This window comes from Loxodonta africana, chromosome 19 (genome assembly GCF_030014295.1).
Source record: "Loxodonta africana isolate mLoxAfr1 chromosome 19, mLoxAfr1.hap2, whole genome shotgun sequence".
NCBI lineage: Eukaryota > Metazoa > Chordata > Mammalia > Proboscidea > Elephantidae > Loxodonta > Loxodonta africana.
This window is the reverse complement of record NC_087360.1, coordinates 10,611,545-10,632,953: the sequence shown is the minus strand read 5'-3', so window position 1 is coordinate 10,632,953 and position 21,409 is coordinate 10,611,545. Positions and strand designations below refer to the sequence as shown.

The following is a 21,409-nucleotide window of genomic DNA, read 5'->3' as shown; positions in this document are numbered from 1 at the left end:
AAAAGAAGCCCCTCCAGCAACTTCCTTCATGCCAATCAATGGCCAAACTAAGAAAGGATGGCAGATTCAAGTGATTCAACCCAATTCCAACTTCTCTTCCATTAGAAACAGGATCTAATAACTCTTCTAAAAAAATTTTTTTAATAGCTTACCTCAAATTCTTCCCAAAAGCCTTGTTTGACTTTATCTGTGGTCTCAGCTAATTTGCTTAGTTCTCGAACACGGCTTTCTATCTCAGCAGCATTGATACGAGTTGTATTGAGGGGCTAATCAAGTTCAGCGATTGGTGTGAAACAAACAAAATATTAAAGAAAAAGGTATTAATGCAAAAAAAAAAAAGACTTCTATGTTGGTAATCGTAAAAGCAAAGACAGGGGATTTACAGGACACAGTAATTCACATTTAACATTTTCAAACACAGTTTCACTTTCTTTTCTGTTTGGTCAGGACATATATCTTTCTTCAATTTCCACACATACTTTACTCTGTCGATATAAATTCAAACCTATTTTCCTTTACAAATATAACACAAAATTATTTCAAGAGATGGCATCATTTACCACTAAGTCATAAGGGTGAATTTTGAAATAACAATTCCAAAACGAGTGTGGTCACCTCAAAGTAACGAAAGGTGGATGTTCAATGAGAACTTGGTGAAAACTTGCTTTAAGAATTCTATAATGTCAAACAGATACCTACAGAGTTGATATACCATCTGGAGGAGGGCAGTGGGTGGATGTATAAATGAAACAAAATTTGATGAGTTGGCCATGTTTGAAGCTGGGTGGTGGGGACATGGGATTCAGGATGCTATTCTACTTCTGCAGGTTTGGATTTAAAACACTCTATAAAGAGATGGAGTTTTAGCTTCCCAAATGCTCACCTGCTTGAGTTGTAGAACGGTGCCCAATGTTTCTACCATAGGGTTCTTCTTGTAATGCTCCACGAGATCTGTCAAAGAATCAAACCGCTCTCCTCCACCGACATCATATTTCAGTTCCTTCCAAGACAAAACAATGATGTTTTGTTATCTTTATGTCAAGCTATTGTTCTTCGCAACTCAAGTACAGAAGCTGACTCTTCCCCCAGGAATGTGAAGATCAAACAGCTGTACTGGTATAAAGGAATGGAAGCCAACAAGGATGATGAAAATGGAGAGTCTGATTCAATGTGAAAGAACGTATCACTGTGGGGTGCATGAGAAGCGCTAAATGGGAATCCCATGTTTCCTAGTCCACAAAAAAGTTTCTCCCTCATGAGTTAACCAAATAGTTAGAGAAAGGAAAAGGAGTTATTCTTTACTATACTCAGGCTAAATGCCTATACATAAGGCTGCTGAATAGAAGGAAAATAACTATTTCTCTCTGAACACAATGGACTCTAAGGCTGGTGAGACAGCACTGAAGGCTAGTATACACATCTTTAATTTCATCCTCTAATGGCAATTTAAAAGGGAAATTATTAACAGAGACCAGGAAATTATTTCTGACAGAGATCAGAGTAGGCTACTTAAGGAGAACAACAGAAAAATAAGCTCAGAAAACACAAAGTCCTAGGAAGATATATGGGTACCAACCTTTATTTAAAGTCAAACTATAAAGGGGAAGCACTTGCAGAATGACAAAGTAAGGACCTCTGAAAATCCAGTCCTCCATAAAAGCAAGAACACTGGAAAAAATTGTCAAAATCAACTTTTTCAGAATTCTGGAAATTAACTAAGAACTTACAACAGTAATGAAGTACTGACACATGCTACATGGATTAACCTTGAAAACATACTAAGTGAAAGAAACTAGACACTAAAATCCACATACTGTATGACTTCGTATATAGAAAATGTCCCGAATAGGCAAATCCATAGAGTCAGAAAGTGGATTTGTGGTTGCCAGGGGCTGACGAGAGAGGGGAAATGAGGAGTGACTACTAATATGAATATAACTTTTTGGGATGATGAAACGTTCCGGAATTAGATCATGTTAACAGTTGCACAACTTTGTGAATATACTAAAAACCACTGAATTGTACACTTAAAGTAAATCCATTGTATGGTGTGTGAATTATATCTTGAAAAAACTATTATTAAAAAACGTTTAAGTAAAAAAACTGAAGCATTAAGTGGATAGGCAGTATCTGTTTAGGAAACTCTGTTAAACAAACAAACATAGGAGACTATGACCTCCTTGGTCTAGCCACCACGTTAAAAACAAGAAATACCGCATTCAACTCTCTCAGCCTCAATGCAGTAATCCTGCAATACGAAGGCAATGCAGTCACAGCCTAGACTGTGGCAATCTTAAGAAGGAACTGAGGCCATCACTTTAGAAACAGACTTTGAGGCCAACTTCAGCTGCAAACAAACAAGCTATAGACTTGATTCTGCAGGGCACAAGGTGATGCCCTGAGACATGACTTAACCTGCCAGAGACAGACCAGAAATAAATAATTCCGTGCAGTTTGGAAATGATGAAGCAATCATAATAAACAATGAGCTAAAAGTGCAGAAGCCCTTGACTAAAGGCGCAAAGGAAAATCTGACTTTGGACATGATAGTGTGCATCTTCTCCCAGCGGGGAAATCACCGGAAGACGACACTGTGCCACGCCCGGAGCACAGCTGGGCCTTTACCTGACAGCGAATCATGACGTGGGTCACTTTAGACTTGCCATCATTGCTCTCCCCTTTGTCATCTCCAGTGCGGACAGAGAGAACAAAATCTCCAGGGTGGCTCTGGCTCTCGCGCACAAGAAAGCTGCCGTGTTTTCCTTTCTCTGTCAGTAATTTCTCGGCTTCTTTCCCAGACAGGTGTCCATGAAACCACCTAAATTTTTAAAAATAAAAATGAACTGTTGTCCCACCAAGAGTTCCCAACGTTCATTCACGAGACTACCATTTAGAGTCAGCACTCCTAAACACAATTAAAACAGACACATCCCTCCTTCAAGGGACTGAGTGCTTCCTCCTGAGGCAAAATTTACATTCCAAACAGGCAGGAAAAGCGGCAGATATGTGAAGAACGACAGTAAAAACTTCTTAAAGGAGCCCACCATCATTTGGAGACATGTTCTCATCATTTTCATTTTCTTTTAAATCTCTCGTCTTTTAAAAAAATACAATTTATCATTTTTCAGATTGCCCAAGCCAAAAAAAGACCAACTATTCAATCACACCCATTTAAAGAAATTCTAATAGAAAGTTAAGGTAGAGATGGACAATCATTTTGAATGTTTGCCCTTGCTTTAAGGAGCCCTGGTAATGCAGTAGTTAAAATGCTCAACTGCTAACCAAAAGGTCAGCAGCTCAAAAATACCAGTGGCTCCACGGTAGAAAGACCTTGGCAACCCTATGGGGTCGCTGTGCGTCAGAACTGACTCGACGGCAACAGGTTTGGTTTTTTTTTTTTTATTTGGCCCTTGCTTTGGCCTGTGAACACTACATAAAGAAAGATGTTCATCATAAATTAATTCGAACATCCTAAATTTTCCCTATTTCCAACCTATACTTCAGCAGCCTCCAAATTTGCTATCAACACCTTTGGATTGTATACTGGGTTATCATCTCAAACTTTAATGCATGTAAGACTTAGAGTAGGTGTGAGGGATTTTGCTAAAGATGTGGGTTCTGAGGCCCCAAAACGAGAGGTACTGATACACTAAGTCAGGATAGGGCCCTGAAATCTGCATTTTTAACCAGCACACCAGATCAACCTGATGTAGGGCCATCCAAGGACTGAGTCTGAGTCAACTATGGAACTACGGAAAACACCCTAACATAGCCCTGTTAATGATGTGGCTTCCTTCTCTCAGGATTTTCGTAAGAAAGCAAGGTGCTGTCATGGCACATAATGCTAAGGGCTCATCACCAAAGGAATATACTTTGAGTTATTTTCATCCACGCTGAACTGAACAGAGGAAAATTTAGAAATAAGCTATGCAGAATTGGCTGACAGCCTTCCGCTTGAAGCTACAAGGGTAGCTAGAAAAATAAATTATCAGCACATGACAGGTTTGAAATAAATGTGTATGAAGAAACATACCTGAAAATACAAAACATACCGACTTAATTAAGAGACCCTGAACGTGTATCGAATCAGAGAGAGACTGCAAATAAGAAAATCGTTAAATCAACACAAACACATCAAGTCCCAGCTTTTGTCAGCTTAGTTCCAACACGGGGGCAGAGGACAGATCCCTGAAAAAAATACTATTCCATCCCTGCAAGGTCATTTTCACATATTTGTGGACATAGCACCAAAGAACCGATGAAAATTCTCGGAGTTCTCTGCTTTTCCACTCCTGAGCTTAAACTGACATCTGTTGGTGGAGCTGCTGAATAACTGCTGAAGAGCTACCATAGAGAACAGCTGTTACCCTGGAGTCTCCATTACCATGTTCTCCTCTAATGCGCAAAGATTATTAACTGAAGTTCAATAAATCTCAAAATTACTTCAGGACCAAGTATATTCAGGAACAGTCCAAGCATGCTGTAAAAGGAGTGTAAGTAACACTAATAGAAACTTTTCCAAGAAAAGGATCCTCTGAGAATAAGCTGATCCTGTCATTTTTACTTTAGTGAAGCTTTAAAGATTACAGCTTGAGAAACAGATACAAACCAAACCCCTGTAATGCGTGTGTGTCACAGACATGGCCCAGGGAAAACGCACAGATGCCTGAGACTTTATGGTTACTAAGTGTCACTGACCTTTCAGAGGTAGGGTCTGCACAGTTCAGAGGATATTTGAGCTCAATAACGTCTCCATTCTTCTCTTTCAATTGCCCGTGATGTTCCATGTAATACTGGACCAGCTCAGCCAAAGTGGCAAACTTCTCCCCTCCGTACAGGTCATAGTAATCACCAGTGTTCTGAATCTTGATGTGGGTGACAGCTCCATTTCTTCTAAAATAGTCCATTGGAAGGGGGAAAAGAAAATAAAGAGCTATGCTAATAAAGACGGCGCTAATGTTCAGTATTAGATTTCACCTGAATGTTGAAACAAACTCAAGGGAAGAGTTTATACCTTCCCTGTACAAATGCAATGGGTGAAAATGACGCACATTCAGCCATTTCAACATAAGGGCCCTATTTATTAGTCCCTTTCTCCTATGCATCTCCCATTTTGAAAGAATGTGGCTGCCAAATTGCATATATGAAGTGATAATAACTTTTCCCATTGTTAATTAATCAAAGAACCATGTAATTAAAGTTAAACATACACCTAACTTAGGATCCAGTAAAGCTACTCGTAAGTATTTTGCCCAAAAGAAATGTACGGCCACCAAAAGAATTGTACATGAATGTTCATTGGGGCTTTACTCACAACAGCAAAAAAATTGAAAACACAAATGTCCATCAACCAGAACTGATAAACAAATAGTAGCAAATTCATGCAATAAAATACTGCTCAGCATTTAAAAAAAGAAACACTGAGATATATATAGAGAGAGAGAAAGAAATGTTGTTTTTATGTATATATGACAACATGGATAAAGCTCAAAAACAATAGGCTAAGAGAAAGAATAGGCACAAAAGAGTATATATTGCATGGCTTCATTTATATGAAATGCAAGAATAAGAAAAACTGATTTATAGGGTGAGAAATGAAAAGAATGGGTGCTTCCGGGGGCAGAGGGATTGGAAAGACACACAAGGAAACTTTTTAGGATGATGGAAATGTTCTGTATTTTGATTAGCGTGTTGGTTACATAAATAAATGTTTGTCAAAACTCATTTCATTGTATATTTAAGGTACTGTCCACAATTATATCTTTAAAAATCATTTTAAAGACACATATAATTAACAGTCTCTAGCATAAGAGGACTGTTAACATAAGAGGGCTAATGTGTTATCCCACTGAGTTCACATAATATTAACCAAAAATTTGCAAACTGGCCATTTTAGTTTTCCTGAGAAGTGTTATTATTATTTCCATTTGGTTTTCTGACCTACTGAATACATCTCAAGGACACCCACAACCACCCTTGTGAACCCCAAGGTGTCTAGCAACCCCAAAACAGTAACCACTGACCTCTATTTATTTTTAGTTTGACCCTGTCACATTATTAATGAAGCTTTTGGAAAATATAAATACATTTATACCAAAGAATAGGGGAAACAGGAACTAAGGACAAAAAAAAAAAAAACTGTCCCTAATGTTACTGACAATATTTACTTCTAATTCTTGATAAAAGGAGCAGTGGTTAAGCGGTTGGCTGCTAACCAGAAGATCAGTGGTTCAAACCCACCAGTCGCTCCACAGGACAAAGATGTGGCCGTCTGCTTCCACAAAGATTACAGCCTTGGAAACCCTATGAGGCAGTTCTACTCTTTCCTCTAGGGTCACCATGGGTCGGAATAGAATCAATGAAAATGGGCTAGTTCTTGGTGACAATCTTTCCCATTGGTTCAAAAAGACTCAGGTCACATTCTGCTATATCTATTTTAACACCTGGGCTTTCTAGTCTTTACTTAATGGCATAATACAAAAAAACAGATCTTTCAGGTATTGTCTAGATCAATAAATAACAACACACATGGATCTCAAAAACATGATACTACATGAAAGAAGCACAATGCAGAATGATATGCTTAATATGAACCTTTTTTGTACATTTAAACACACCCAAATAATACTATATATTATTCATGATCAATGGGCTCAAACATAGCAACAATTGTGGGGACGGCACAGGACCAGGCAGTATTTCATTCTGTTACACCCAGGGACACGATGAGTCAGAATCAATGCAACGGCACCTAATAACAACAACATTCGTGATACATACATGTTAATTTAATGAACTAGCGACCGATACACCATAACTCATGACAATAGCTGCCTCTGGGCAAAGGGGAGACCAGAACCGAGGGTGGTGTTTGAAGGAAAATTCTGTTTTATTTTTATATTTCATTTTGAAGGGAAAAAAAACAATAATTATGGCATGGGTGAGTGCTACTTTTTTTTTTTTTTTTCTATACTTTATTCCTCCTCAAAATAAAAAAGGCTCTTCATAAGGCAACATAATCATCAATTTTTCATCCTGTGAATAGAAGAAAAAAGTGAGGTCACCCACAAAGAGCCAGACCAGTGAACTTATCATACAGGCATATACACACACATATAACGGTGTCTATGACATACATGAGAATGGGTAACAAGTGAAACATAGAGGCAGCGTTGCATAGCTGTTAAAACCATTGGTTCTAAGACAATTCACGAACAAAAGATATCTAAATTGGCCTTTAAACTTAGGAAAAGATGTTCAGCTCTAATCACAAGAGAAACGCAAATTAAAATTCACTGAGATACCATTTCTCACCTATCAGATTGGCGAAAATGAAAAGCTTGGCAACGCCCTCAAATGGAGAGGCTGTGGAAAAACTGGCACTCTCGTTCATCGCTGGTGGAAGTACAAAAGTTCTTGTATATAATAATGACGTTATGGTTATAGACAGAAATGTCCTTATTCAAAGGAGACATGTTAAGTATTTAGAGGTAAAAATGAATGCAGTGCCTGCAACTTACTTTCAAAAGGTTCACCAAAAAAAGTATGTACATACAAACAAACACACTTTTAAAGAGAAAAAGCAAATATGGCAAAATGTTAATAATTGGTAGGGGAAGGGAATATGGGTGTTCACTTATTCATCTTTCATTTTTCTATAGGTCTGAAAATTTTTCACATTAAAAAGTTGGGGAAAAGAAGAAAACAAACAAACAAAAAACCAAAACACACAGTTTCTGGAGTCCTAGCTCTGCAACTTAATAGCTATGAGAACTTGGACAGGTAACTTCACCTCCATGCCTCAGGTTCCTCACCTATGAAATGAAGACAATAATGGTACTTACTCATAAGTCTGTGGGAATAAAATAATATGTGCAGATACAACTATTGGTCTCTACTTATTCAGAGCAAAAGAGAAAGAAGGAAACCAAAGACTCAAAGAGGAAACTAGGCTATAGGACAAGTAGTCTACATCTAACATGTACAGCCTCATTTACCCTGAGACCAGAAGAACTAGATGGTGCCCGGCTACCACTACTAACCATTCTGATCAGGGCCACAAAAGATGAATCTGTATAGAACTGGAGAAAAATGTAGAACAGAGCCTCAAATTCCTTATGAAAAAAAAAAAAAAACAGACCCACCGGACTGGTTGAGACTGGCAGACTCCCCAAGACTACTGCCCTGAGATATTCTTCGAACTCAGAACCAGAACTAACTGCCAAGGTCACCTTGTAACTAAATAACAAATGCCTCAAAAATAATGACATCATCCATAAGTACTTCTTTAAAAAAAAAACACCTACATGAGACCAAATAGTCAACAATGACCTTGAAACAAAGATGAGAATGTAAGGGGGCGGAGAAACTAGATTACGGAAATGGAACAGCCAGAACAAAAATGAGAATGTTCACGCAACGTCACTGAACAACTTGTGTAGAAATTGTTGAATGAGAACCTAAAACTGCTGCGTAAACCTGTACCAAAAACACAATAAAATATTAATTAAAAAAATAATATGTTTAAAGTACTTAGCACAGTAGCTTGGTATATGGCAAGACTTGGTATATCATCACTGTCGCATTATTATATAATCTCCATCCAAATCCTTACAGCTCAAATGTTACACAACAGTAGGTTAGAAGTCTGTGCTGTGATAAGCCTGAGAGACTTACAAAGACTCCACCCGTTCCTTGCAGCAAAAGGGAAGTAAAAACCAACGACAGACTCCTCAAAAAACTGATCCACCCCAAAAAGGGAATTCCCAAGTTTCAGAGAGATTCTAAATATATCATCAAGAACATGTTTAACTTACCTCTCTGTTTAAAAAAACAATAATAAAAGTACATTCAGAAAGTAGTTCAGTTCTAGCTCCTGGAGTGAGTTAGCTTAAAGAACAGGATAAGAGAGTAGTCAAATTCTAGAAAGACTCTGCCACACAGGCTCATAGAGACAGGTAACTGCCATAAACCAAACAAAAAAGAAAAACAAAACCCAATGCCATTGAGTGGATTTCAACTCATAGTGACCCTATAGGACAGAGTAGAATTGCCCCACAGGGTTTCCAAGGCTGTAATCTTTGTGGAAGCAGACTGTCACATCTCTCTCCCATGGAGCAGCTGGTGGGTTTGAACCACAAACCTTTTAGTTAGCAGCCGAGCACTTAACCACTGCACCACCAGGGCTCCTCTTTACTGCCATACTATTCTGAAAAATTTAAAAAGTGAAAAACAGCCTAATGTCCATCAATAGGAGATTGAGTAAACTTTGTATGTTCACACTATTGTTACACTACATAGCCACTGCAATTGATAATATACCCGTTGCCACCAACTCAATTCCAACTCCTAGCGACCCTACAGGACACAGCAGAACTGCCCCATAGGGTTTCAAACTATTGACCTTTTGGTTAGCAGCCGAACTCTTAACTGCTGTACCACCCGGGCTCCAATTAATAATATAGAACTCAAAAACTGAAAAAAGCAATTTCCAGAATGATACTGACATGATGAAACCGTTTATAAAGGTGAGAATTTTTAAAACACACAAAATGACTATACAGTGTTAGGCCATACAGATGTAGTACAAGCAGAAAAGCATGTTCGGGAAGGATGTATGCCAACCTCCCAGTGGTGGTTTCCTCTGGGGACAGAGGGAGGGGACTGGGACTGGGCACGGGAACAAAGGGGACCACAGCTTCCTCTGTAATGCTTTGTTTCTTGAAAAAGAAAAGTGACATGAAGAAAGACTCTTAAAATATATTTTTCCCATTAAGAAATCAACTGAAGGTGTAATTTGGGAATGAGGAAGGATGGTGGTTGAACGACGTGAGGAACATAATTAATATCACTGAACTGAGCACGTGGCGATTGTCTAAATGTCAGATACTTTCTTACATATATATTTACCTCAATAAAAGTAAACAGGCAGAAGGGACAAGAAAAATGAGGGAACCAGGTTCAAGAGGAGTGGAACCAGGATCTAGTACTAGCAGGCTTAAGAACGCATAGGGAACGGCCACAATAGATGGACCCTGATAGAACGGGAGAAAAATGTGGAACGGAATCTCAAATTCCTTTAATAAAAAAAAAAAAAACTTACAGGACTGGTTGAAACTGGAGGACTCCCCGAGTCTACTGGCCTGAGATACTGTTCAAACCTTGAATCAAAACTAACCAGAGGTCACCTCGTAGCTAAATAAAAAATTGGCTCAAAAAATAACGAGTATCACCTGTAAGTACTGTGCTCCTATATGAGACCAAACAATCAACAGTTACTTGAAAACAAAGATGAGAATGTAAGGAAGCAGGGAAACTGGATGAATGGAAACAACAACCAGAACAGACATAACAAGAATGTTTACGCATTGTGAAGAATGTAACCAATGTCACCAAACAACCTGTGTAGAAATTGTTGAACAGAAACCTAAACTGCTGTATAAACCTTCACCAAAAACACAATAAAATATTATTGAAAATGCATACGGACCACTCCAACTCATCCTCCATGGTCTCTTGTGGGAGATGATGCCCCACCATCCACCATCATGCCCCTTTCTAAGTTCCCTCCCAGGCCTCTCCCTCTCAGGAGGCCACTCCACGAACCCTGACAGCAGGCTGACTCACGTCTGACCTGTGGCCAGTGCTTGGGAAGGGCCTCACAGCAGGGCAGCAGACAGGCCTTCAAACTTGACATGAGGGCCGCCAGTTGTACATGTCTAATTTCACCATTTCCTACCTGGCAAACACGCTGAAGGTTCTCTCTTCTACTTCCAACTTACCTAACGGAAAGTGTGAAGTCTCCAGGGTTACTTTTACTGGGTCTTGCCAAAAAACTGCCATCAACTCCTCTTGTCAACAGTAGGTTTTCTGCCTCCACGCCAGTGATATTTGGGTGAAACCATCTGAAAAGACAGAGAAAGAAGAATGAAAACCACAGGACTTTGTCAGCACTACCTTTGAGACCATCATAGCTAAAATGCCTTATGTTAAGTAGCTGATAAAATACAAATCAAGACACTCCTGCTCTTCTCCTTGGTGGACATCTCCTCTCACCTTCTCCTTAGTAGAGGCCTGGGATTCTGCCAGCACAGCAGGAGGGGCTGGGGACATGGCTGGTGGCAGCTAGTGCTGGGGGTATTAAGCCAGTGCACTCGGTGGGGCCAGACCCAAAAAGGCAGTCCACATGGTCAGGAGACTGAGGACATGGAACAGGATTGAGCAAATAGGTAAATAATTCTCTAATTTATAAATAAACAAACATACTGAGGATAACGGGAGCCAGGTTCCTCACTGCTGGAGAGGGAGATACAAATATGGAAAGGAAGAATGCCAGAATAAACCTTGTGATATTGGGCTGAATTGGAGGTAACAGCGTGAACTCTAAATATACATGTGTAGACAGACATAAAAAATATATGTATGTGTATGTGTATATGTGTATATATACATATGTGTGTACACACACACAAATATATTTCTTAGCTCTCTCTTCTGAAAGGAACTGGAAGGAATGACACCCCAGTAGCAATCAGCACACCTAGCACCCTTACTTTGGATTCTAAATACCATTCTCCACTAGATGGAATCCAGGCTCCTTGGAGAAATGGTTGATTCCTGGGCTGGGAGAGTCAAAGAAGATGGGCTTGGAATACCTTATTGTGCCAGAGCAAGAAAGACTTTCAACAACAATGAGGATGTGTCAAAAGGATACAGGAGCCAGGTTTAAGGGTTTTCACTGGCCAAACTGGAGGCAATTTGAACCTCAAGATAAATGATTAACAGATTATAATCCATTGAATAAAACAGAAAACTAAGAGTCCATACACATATTAATTTTTTTAACTAATTAAAAAATACATAGGGAAAAGGAAAACACTCCTTGCAGTAGAATCACAAATAATGAAATGTAGAAGGAATACTAAAATGAGAAAATCACCATTTGGCAACCATCATAGTAACAGGCAAGTACCATCAATGGGCTCTAAAGCTAGTGGGTGAAAGTTTAAGGAGGGACAGGATATTTACAGAGACTCAAAGCACCTCCCCACAAAACTGAACCAAACCCACTGCTGTCAAGTTGAGTTTGACTCATAGTGACCCTACAGGACAGAGCAGAACTGCCTCATAGGGTTTTCGAGGCTGTAATCTTCATGGAAGCAGGCTGCCACATCTTTCTTCCGTGGAGTGACCTGGTGGGTTCAAACCACCGACCTTTTGTTTGGCACCAAAGTGCTGTAATCACTGCGCCACAAGGGCTCCTTTCTTCCCACTAAATGCTTATTACTTGTTAAGAGGGAAAAAAATACTAATGAACTTTACATCGAAGAAAGTTGACAGATACCATCTTAACCAACTAAGGAAAGTTAAAATCACCATCTCGTGCTCCTTATGTGATGCACTGAGAAGTGTGTCACTTGTGTGAGTCATGCCAAAAATGCATTACTTAACCCTACTGATGAGGAACATCAAACTCACACTGAGTGGCATTCTACAACGTAACTGGCCTGTACTCTCAAAATTCAAAGCCATGAAACAGGGAGGAGAAGACAGGGAGCTGAAGAGCTGTCTGGTTTAAAGGCCAGTAAGAATATACCATGTTTTGCTGCGTATAGTCTCAATAACAAAAAAAATAAATTGTAATAAATACATCGTAACATGGTTTCAAAGGTAACCTGAAAGAAAAAAAAAGGTTGGAAGCTGCACTGTATTCCGGCCAGGAGTTGCTGATCAGACACACCTGGCGCACATCTGGGCTCTACCACTCCCTAGCTGTGAGCTGGGAGACTTGGTTCTTCTCTCTCAGCCTCACAGTCCTTAGCTGCAAGATGGAGCCGATAGTTCTTACCTCACAGGTTCATTTTCAGAATAAACTGAGATAGTAAAAGAAAAGGGCTTACTAGTGACTCTAAAGCACAGATGAGAACTTTGAGGGGCAGAGAGTATAAATAAAGGGCAGTGAAAGCAGAGGGGCAGAGCTGGTGAGAACAACCACACGATGTGGAGACCGTACCCACTGTTGGTGAACTGTGCGTGTAAAAATTGCTCAACGAGTATATGTTTCGTTGTATATATTTTCACCAAAAATAATACAAAAAACGAAAAGGGCTTACTAAATTCATTCATTCAACAAATATTTATTGAGCACCTTGCATAGACAAGGCATCAAGGTACTGGGGACACGGCAATTAGTAAAACAAAGTCCCTCCCTTGTGAGGCTCTCTTTATAATGAAAGCAGACAGAAAATAAAGACATAACAAGTGAATAAAGAGATCAACTGTCAGATGGTGATAAACGCTACAAGTGGTCTCAAGTAGGGTCAGGGGACTAGAAAGTTGGTAGGGAGTGAGGTGGACACCATTTCTATAGGGTGACTGAGGAGGGCTTCAGTGAGAAGAGAACATTTGATCAGAGACCTGGAGGAGGTGAGGCAGCAACAAGCTGATACAGGAGAACAACAGGATCAAGGGCACAGGGCTGGCACCACATTTAGCATGCTCAAGCATGTAGGAGGCCCGTGTGGCTGCAGCAGAGTGGGCAAGGGAAGAGAGGGACAGGAGATAAGGCCAGAGAGGTAGTGAAAGGCCAGGTCGTGTGGGGCCTCAGAGGATACCGTAAGAACTTTAACCTTTTTTTTTTTTATGAAACAGGAAAGGACTGGAGGGTTTTAAGCAGGGGAGCAGCACGATCTGACGTATATTTTTAAGTGATCCTTCAGGCTACTGCATGAGAGCAAGGATAGAAGTACAGAGATCAGTGAAAATGCTACTGTGATAATCTAAGGCAAGAGACCATGGTGCCACGGGCCAAGGGGGTAGCAGTAGAAGTAGTGACAAGTAGTCTTCCTAGGAATAGTTTAAAGTTGCTGTTGTGTGCTCTTGAGTCAATTCCAACTCGTAGTAACCCCATGTGACACAGAGGAACTGCCCCATAAGGTTTCCTAGGCTGTAATCTTTATGGAAGCAGATTGCCAGGTCTTTTCTCCCATGGAGCCACTGGTAGGTTTGAACCATCGATATTTCAGTTAGCAGCTGAGCACTTTAACCACTGCGCCACCAGAGCTCCAATCTTAAAGACAGCCAACAGGATTTGCTAATGGATTATATATGGGATGGGGGAGAGAGATAAGAGAAACAATGACTCCAAGATTTTGGGCCTGAGCAACTAGAAGGCTGGAGGTACCATGTACAGAGATGCAGAAAGAGTAGGAGAGGGGAAAAATCAAACAGTAGATTTGGTACATGTGAAATGTGAAATGCCTACTTGTCACCCAAGTGTTTGGTACACATAAGCACACATGTTAGATATTATAGACAATCTAACAATAAATGTAAGATTGCTGTGACCGAAAGTAATCAGAAAAGGCAAGAATCCAGATGTAGCATGATTATCAACCAAACCAAAAAACCAAACCCATTGCCATCGAGTCAATTCTGACTCATAGCAACCCTATCGGACAGAGTAGAACCGCCTCATGAGGTTTCCAAGGAGCGCCTGGCGGATTCGAACTGCCAACCTTCTGGTTAGCAGCAGTAGCACTTAACCACTACGCCACCAGGGTTCCTGATTATCAATACTCCTTTATATTAACTAAAATTTATTTTTATTTTTTCCTATAGCATCTTATTAGCTTTTATGGTGATCCTAAACATCACTCTGATTAATTGCCCTAGAGAAAAGTCACATGGTTCTGATCAAAAGGATAAAACACTGGTTTGCCCTCTACTCCCACTAGGAGCTTTTCAGAAGATCAAGATGGACTTCTGCCCAGGGAAACCTCAACCTCCATTTATTTGATACCTATCATTCCAGCAACCAATACTTTTGCATTCAGTATGGGTACTTAAACTAGCCAATTAAAAAAATAAACAAACAAACCTTGTCTGCAGCTTCTTTGATCTGAGGTTCCCATCTGCATCCCAAGAGTGCTAGGGAATCAGAAAGTAGTAACAGAGGGCTTCTAGCTATTTATAACTTTTCAAAAAGTATAATGGAAATCTCACATTAACCCTCAGTTTGTCTACCTACAGAAGCTAATTAAAATGTCCAATCTCTTTTGCTTTTGGCTGCAAAGAAATTATGTCAACTTGGCGTGGTAACATGATTAGCTCATGGTAGTCTGAAGTACTGAGTGGCATCTATGCCCTTAGCCAAAAAAATAAAGCGAGAGAGAGAGAAAACCAATTATAATATAACAAATGTAAGCTTGGAGACCAAATCTTTAAGAATATTGGGTTTGTGGCTTTAAAAAAAAAAAGCCCAGGGGTGAAATGGCTGGGGATCACTGGCCTGTGGTAGCAAAGCCTTGTGGATTGGGGCATGGACCCTAGAACCAGTTCGCCCTGTTTCAATCCCAGCTGTGTGACCCTGGCTAGTTATTTAACCTCCGTTAACTCGTTTCTAAAATGGGGACAATAATAGTACCTATCTCGTAAGATTGTTGAGAGGGAAAAGTCAGTCAATATTTACAAAGTGTCTAGAATAGTACCCGCAGATAGCCAAGGTCAGTGGTGCCTGCCTAACTCCACAGCTCCCTACATATCTTCCAAAAACAATACAGAATAAGAAGAACAAGTAAAACTACACAAACACCACACCCTCAACATAACTAGAAGACAGACAATGCCCAGATTTACAAATTACCTACAAGCAAAAAAAAAAAAAAAAAAGACAACACGCCAAATCCCGATGAGAGATCTCTCCCTCTCCTGCTGTGAGCCTTTATGCCAACAAAGGCATTCGGAGAAAAACTTCACAGATGAGAGAAGAGGGGAGCTAGTGGCAGACCTAAAATTGCTCTAAATCCACCTCCAGGAAGTCTACCCTAAGCGTGAAAATACTGACGAAGTGTCATGGCAGATCAGAGCCCTGTTTACAAGGAAGGGGTTTAAAGTGTGAATGATTCAAGGTGGCCATGTGGACAAGCAGATCTCTCCCACTGCATCCCCAGCCCTGAGGGAGGGGCTCACACACAGCAGTTCCTTGATAAGTATTTGTGGACAGAAGGGAAGGAAGGAAGAGCCTTGGGGTGAGCCCCATCCCACATCCACACAGTTATCAATGGGAGGCTGTCAAAGATGGTCCCAACTTCCTTTTGGGCACATGGACAGGAAGGGGCACAGACACCAGCTGGCAAAGGCTCTCTTCAGATTGGCCCCACCAGCTCTTATTGTTTCTAAAAGCTGGTCAATTCTTACCCCTGATGTGAGGTGTTGAGGAGATTATCCTCTATCTGAATGCTATGATAGTAATTTTAGTAAGAATTTGGAAATTGAGTGTCAAGGGCACCGTACATAAGCCAAAGCCTCCCAGTGCATGTGCAAACACCAAATTTTGATATTTACCTAAGTTCATGTCAGAGGGGAGAAGAAGTTTGCGCCTACTTCTTTTCAACACTGGTACCCTTTCAGCACTTCACCCAGTTGTGTTCTGTGGCCCATACCTGTATACTTGCAGATGCTGGTAACTATAGTGTAACAAACACAGATGAAAAGCAGCTGCTCGGGGCTGGGCTACCCGAACAGTCGCTTCTACAGGAAAACCAGGTGGAGTAGACCACACTGTTGTAGCCCATTTAACAGCCTCATTTAAAGCAATAAAACTTTATATTTATCCTCATATAACTAAAGTTACTATTACTGGTAAAAATTATATTTAAATAAAACTTTACAGATTACAAAATAAAAAGGATGGTTTTCTATGTTTATATTACTGCAAACACTTTTTTCAGCAATTATGAACTACCTCTAATAGGAAGAAAAAAATAAGATTGGCTTATGAGACTTTATGGCTGGTTAAAATCACAGCTACACAAGTAGGCCCACGGGACTATGTGGGCCGCTCCTGTCCAGAGGCGAGATGAGAAGGTAGAGGGAGACAAGAGCTGGTGGAATACACACAGGAAACACCGGGTGGAGAGAAGGAGTATGCTGTCACATTATAGGGACAGCAAGAAGGGTCACCCAACAACGTGTGTACAAGATTTTGTATGAGAAACTGACTTAACTGTAAACTTTCACTTAAAGCACAATAAAAAATAAATTGTAGCTACTTTTGCTGAGTGTTTGCCATGTGCCAGTATGCAAAGTAAACTTAAGAATTCAAGCTTGTTTTTAACCATTTCATTCTGCCATTTATTTCTTTAAAAAATGTCTAAAGGGAGACTCTGATTCCCAATGGTTTCCTACTGTAACCATAGTCCTCATCTTGGCATCTGTTAAAGAAGTAACACTTAACAGTGTCCTGCTGACTCTGGCAGCAGGGAAGCCATTATACAAGTGGCTTCCACTGCTGCAGGTAAGTCTGGGTAAATACCACCTACACCATCAGGTAGATGAGCAACAAGAGATAAGTAAGGCAGGTGGTCCTCCTTACCTTTTTTATTAACTACATTGTAAGACTGCATTTATGACTTGTAATTATACCTGTCGTATTGCTGAGAGTGAACAGATGAGAGTGATGTTTACAGGGGAAACCTAGTAACCCGCATGTAGCACAGAGCTCGGACAGAGTAAGGGCTTAATAAACATCACTTATCACTGTTCTTATCATCATCATTATTATTGTCATAAAAGATATGCACGACAGATGCTGCTCCTGCATAATTACGTTAGTTTCATGTATGCCGTTTTGACACACATAATCTACGTGACATTGCCTTTTCAGAAACTTCTACATGGCTCAGGGGCTGACTGTCTATTATTCCAAATGGCATGTAATTAGAAAGTGCCACGTCTATTCCACAACCCATCTGTTTGAACTTTAATATTGTCTAAACTCTCCATTAGCTATTTTACCAAAAAGCATTTGTAACTATGTACCAAAACAATTTTTCCCCAGTTATATTTTTTTAACATTTGTTTTCAATCACTGGTGACTTGGTGATCTGCAGCGTGCGTATTTACTAATAAGCAGCTGGCAGAGCTGATTCAGCTCCTGAGATCATAGTCGGGGGGGGCGGTAAAGGAGAACGGTGGGATGCATGGGTATCTGTATTTATAGGGTTGGCCTCAAGGATTATAAGCACTTGTAATACTGGGTACTGAGGTTAAAAAAAAAAAAAAAAAGAAGAAGAAAGCACATATCTTCTAGCCCCTCACCTGCCAACTAGCATGAATTCAATACAGTAGGGGTTAGTTCAAGTAAAAAAAAAAAAAAAAACCTGTAATGTCACATCTTTATTACCTGAAAGTAGTGGCAAAGGCTAATTAGTATAGCTGCATTTGAGTTTATCAGGAAGGTAATTAATACAGGATGAAAAGTATACAGTAGGCACTTGATAAACGGGTGTTGACTGAATGCACTGGGGGGACCATTGTGTCAATTCCAACTCATAGCGACCCTATAGGACAGAAGAGAACTGCCCCATAGGGTTTCCAAGGTGCGGCTGGCGGATTTGAACTGCCGACTTTTGGTTAGCAGCCAAGGTCTTAACCACTGTGCCACGACGGCTCCACATTTGAGGAAAGTGAAGAAAAACCAGGTGGGATAAAATATCCTGGGGGTGGTACTCACATGGGGTGGAGGGAAAGGCAGGTATGAGCACCCTCCTCTAGCTCATTCTAAAACCTGCTAGAGCTGCCAGCCCCTGACTATCCCCTCTAACCTATCATCTGCTGGCATTATCTATTATTTATTAACGGCTCAAGTAATAAAAGGACCCCAATTGGTACCAGCCGTCTTACAGAACGAGTCAAATGAACACAAATACACACACTCACACACAATCTCTGTTGTGCTGGAATCAATTCTGACCCACAGCAGTCCTAAAGGACAGAGTAGAACTGCCCCATAGGGCTTCCAGAGCTGTAACCTTTATGGAAGCAGACTGCCACATCTTTCTCGGAATGGCTGCTTTGTTCGAACCGCCGACCTTTCGGTTAGCAGCCGAGTGCTTAACCACTGCGCCACCAGGCTCCTTCACACATAATACCAGACTCAAATCAATGCCTCCTGAACAGGCTTCAGTCTCTACTACATGTGAGCCCTGTGCTGAGTGGGCTTGAGGAGATGGAAGACATGATCCCTGCCTGTAGGGAGTTTACAAACCCCGACTAGAAATCTAAATCCCTCATTGGTGACTGCACACTCTGCAAAGGCTTAGCTCTCCGAGGCTAGGAACTTATTTATGTCAAGTGAGTTTCAAAAAAAAAAAAAAATGCTGAGGAGCCAAAAAGAAAATACAATGATGCTGAACATTGTGCTGTATCTCTCCATCCCCTTCCCCCAATGATGTGGGGAAACTGCCAAGCAGGCGGGTAATTTCAGGAACTTATTCTCAAGGCTGCTACTCTAAAAAGAAAGTTTAACTAGGAATCCAAAGCCTAATTTCAGTTTCTTGCCTAAACAAAGTGAAACTGGGTATATCTTTCTTAACCACTCCTTCAGAAAAATCATTATCTTTGTCCTTGGGGAGAAAGTTTACAGTTCGGTACTTTCCGCAGCCTACAAGAATATCCCTCTGGATGCTGGTGAGGAGTGAGCTTCTCGGATCAGTTGGACACTTGAGATTATGTTGGCATCTCCTGCCTGGAGGGGAGATGAGAGGGTGGAGGGGGTTAGAAGCTGGTGAAATGGACACAAAAAGAGAGAGTGGAGGGAGGGACCACGCTGTCTCATTAGGGGGAGAGTAATCGGGAGTATGTAGTAAGGTTTTTGTGTGAGAGACTGACTTGATTTGTAAACTTGCACTTAAAGCACAGTAAAAATTAAAAAAAAAAAATCCCTCTCTTCTAATTACATTTTAATATTCTGTAGGAAAAGTATGAGAACAGGCCGCCAGTAGGGACAAGCCTTCTAAATAACAGAAGGCTAGGAAAAAAAGTTGTCCCAGCAGCTTTTTAATGGCAGTGGATGGCTCTGTCCATAAATCGCTATCCTGTCATGGAGTCTCACTGGTCAGCATCTCTACTCTGATGACAAGGCAATCCAAGGAAACTGCTTCCAAAAAAATCCTTCCACAAATTGCTTCTACCCGAGTTCAGAGTCCCACTCATCACTTGCTGCCTTCCCTGAGTCCACTCTTGCCTCCTTCCTTCACACAGTAGCCAGAGGTTTATTTTTAAACAGATCAGCTCATGCCGCTCCCTGAGCACATCCTTCTATGGGTTTGCTTTGCTCTGAAAATACAATCCAGGGTCCACACAACACTGAAGATCTTTAAAATCCCTGTGTGGTCTAGTCCCTACCCATTTCCCTGGTGCTTTTTTTTTTTTAATTGTGCTTTAGGTGAAAGTTGACAGAGCAAATTAGTTTCTCATTCAACAACTTACACACGAATTGTTTTGTGACATTGGTTGCAATCCCTGAGATGTGTTAACAATCTCCCCTTCTCTACCCCAGGTTCCCTGTGTCCATTCATCCTGTTTTCCTGTCCCTTCCTGCCTTCTCCTCCTTGCTTTTGGGCAGATGTTCCCCACTTGGTCTTATTCACATGACAACTAAGAAGCACGTTCCTCGAGTGTGTTACTGTTTGTTTTATAGACCTGTGTAATCTTTGGCTGTGGATCCCTGGTGGCACAGTGGTTAAGAGCTTGGCTGGTAACCAAAAGACTGGCAGTTTGAATACACCAGCCGCTTCTTGGAAACCCTATGGAACAGTTCTACTCTGCCCTATGTGGTCACTATGAGTTGGAATCGACTCAATGCCAACAGGTTAACCTTTGGCTGAAGGGTGAACTTTGGGAGTGACTTCAGTTCTGAGTTACAAGGGTGTCCAGGGGCCATAACCTCAGGGTTCCTCCAGTCTCTGTCAGACAAGTTAAGTCTGATCTTTTTTTTTTTTTTTTGTGAACTTGAATTTCATTCTACATTTTTCTCCCACTCTGTCCAGGACCCTCTATCATGATCCCTGTCAGAGCAGTCGGTGGTGGTAGCTGAGCACTATCTACTTGTCCTGGGCTCAGGCTGGTGGACACGATGGCACTTGTGGTCCATTAGTCCTTTGGACTAACATTTCCCTCGTGTCTTTGGTTTTCTTCATTCTTTGCTCCGGACGGGATAGGATCAATAGACGTATCTTAGATGGCCAACTACAAGCTCGTAAGAACCAAGACACTACACACCAAAGTCGGATGCAGAACATTTTCTTTATGAACTATGTTATGACAATTGACCTAGATGTCCCCCGACACTATGGTCCCTAGCCCTCAGCCCAGCAACTCAGTCCCTCAGGGTGTCTAGACGTGTCTATGAAGTTTCTATGACTGTCTTGGTCACAATGTGTTGACTTCCCCTATAATGTGTACTATATTTCCCTTCACCAAAGTTACCACTTATCTCCTATCTAGTTAGCGATTTCCCCTCCCCACCCTTCCCCTCCCTCATAACCATCAAAGATTGTTTCTTTCTGTATGTAAAACCTTTTCTTGAGTTTTTATAATAGTGGTCTCATATAGTACTTGTCATTTT

General features: G+C 40.8%; 1 protein-coding gene and 1 long non-coding RNA gene across 3 annotated transcripts in view; both read right to left on the bottom strand.

Annotated features, from left to right (window-relative positions):
- The window catches only part of PTPN11 (protein tyrosine phosphatase non-receptor type 11), a 71,974-nt gene that overhangs the window by 44,127 nt on the left and 6,438 nt on the right, over positions 1-21,409 (bottom strand). For both annotated transcript variants that reach the window (XM_023539330.2, XM_023539331.2), the window contains exons 2-6: positions 10,782-10,904; positions 4,699-4,893; positions 2,626-2,818; positions 884-1,000; positions 153-266 (exon numbers count right to left, since the gene is read on the bottom strand). In XM_023539330.2, coding sequence (XP_023395098.1) covers positions 153-266; positions 884-1,000; positions 2,626-2,818; positions 4,699-4,893; positions 10,782-10,904 — 742 coding nt within the window. The remainder of the gene's footprint in view (positions 1-152; positions 267-883; positions 1,001-2,625; positions 2,819-4,698; positions 4,894-10,781; positions 10,905-21,409) is intronic.
- On the bottom strand, positions 6,941-10,775 carry LOC135228224 (uncharacterized). Its single transcript, XR_010318582.1, has 2 exons — positions 7,315-10,775; positions 6,941-7,035 (listed from the first exon to the last, which is right to left on the bottom strand). It is a non-coding gene; the product is annotated as an uncharacterized LOC135228224 (long non-coding RNA).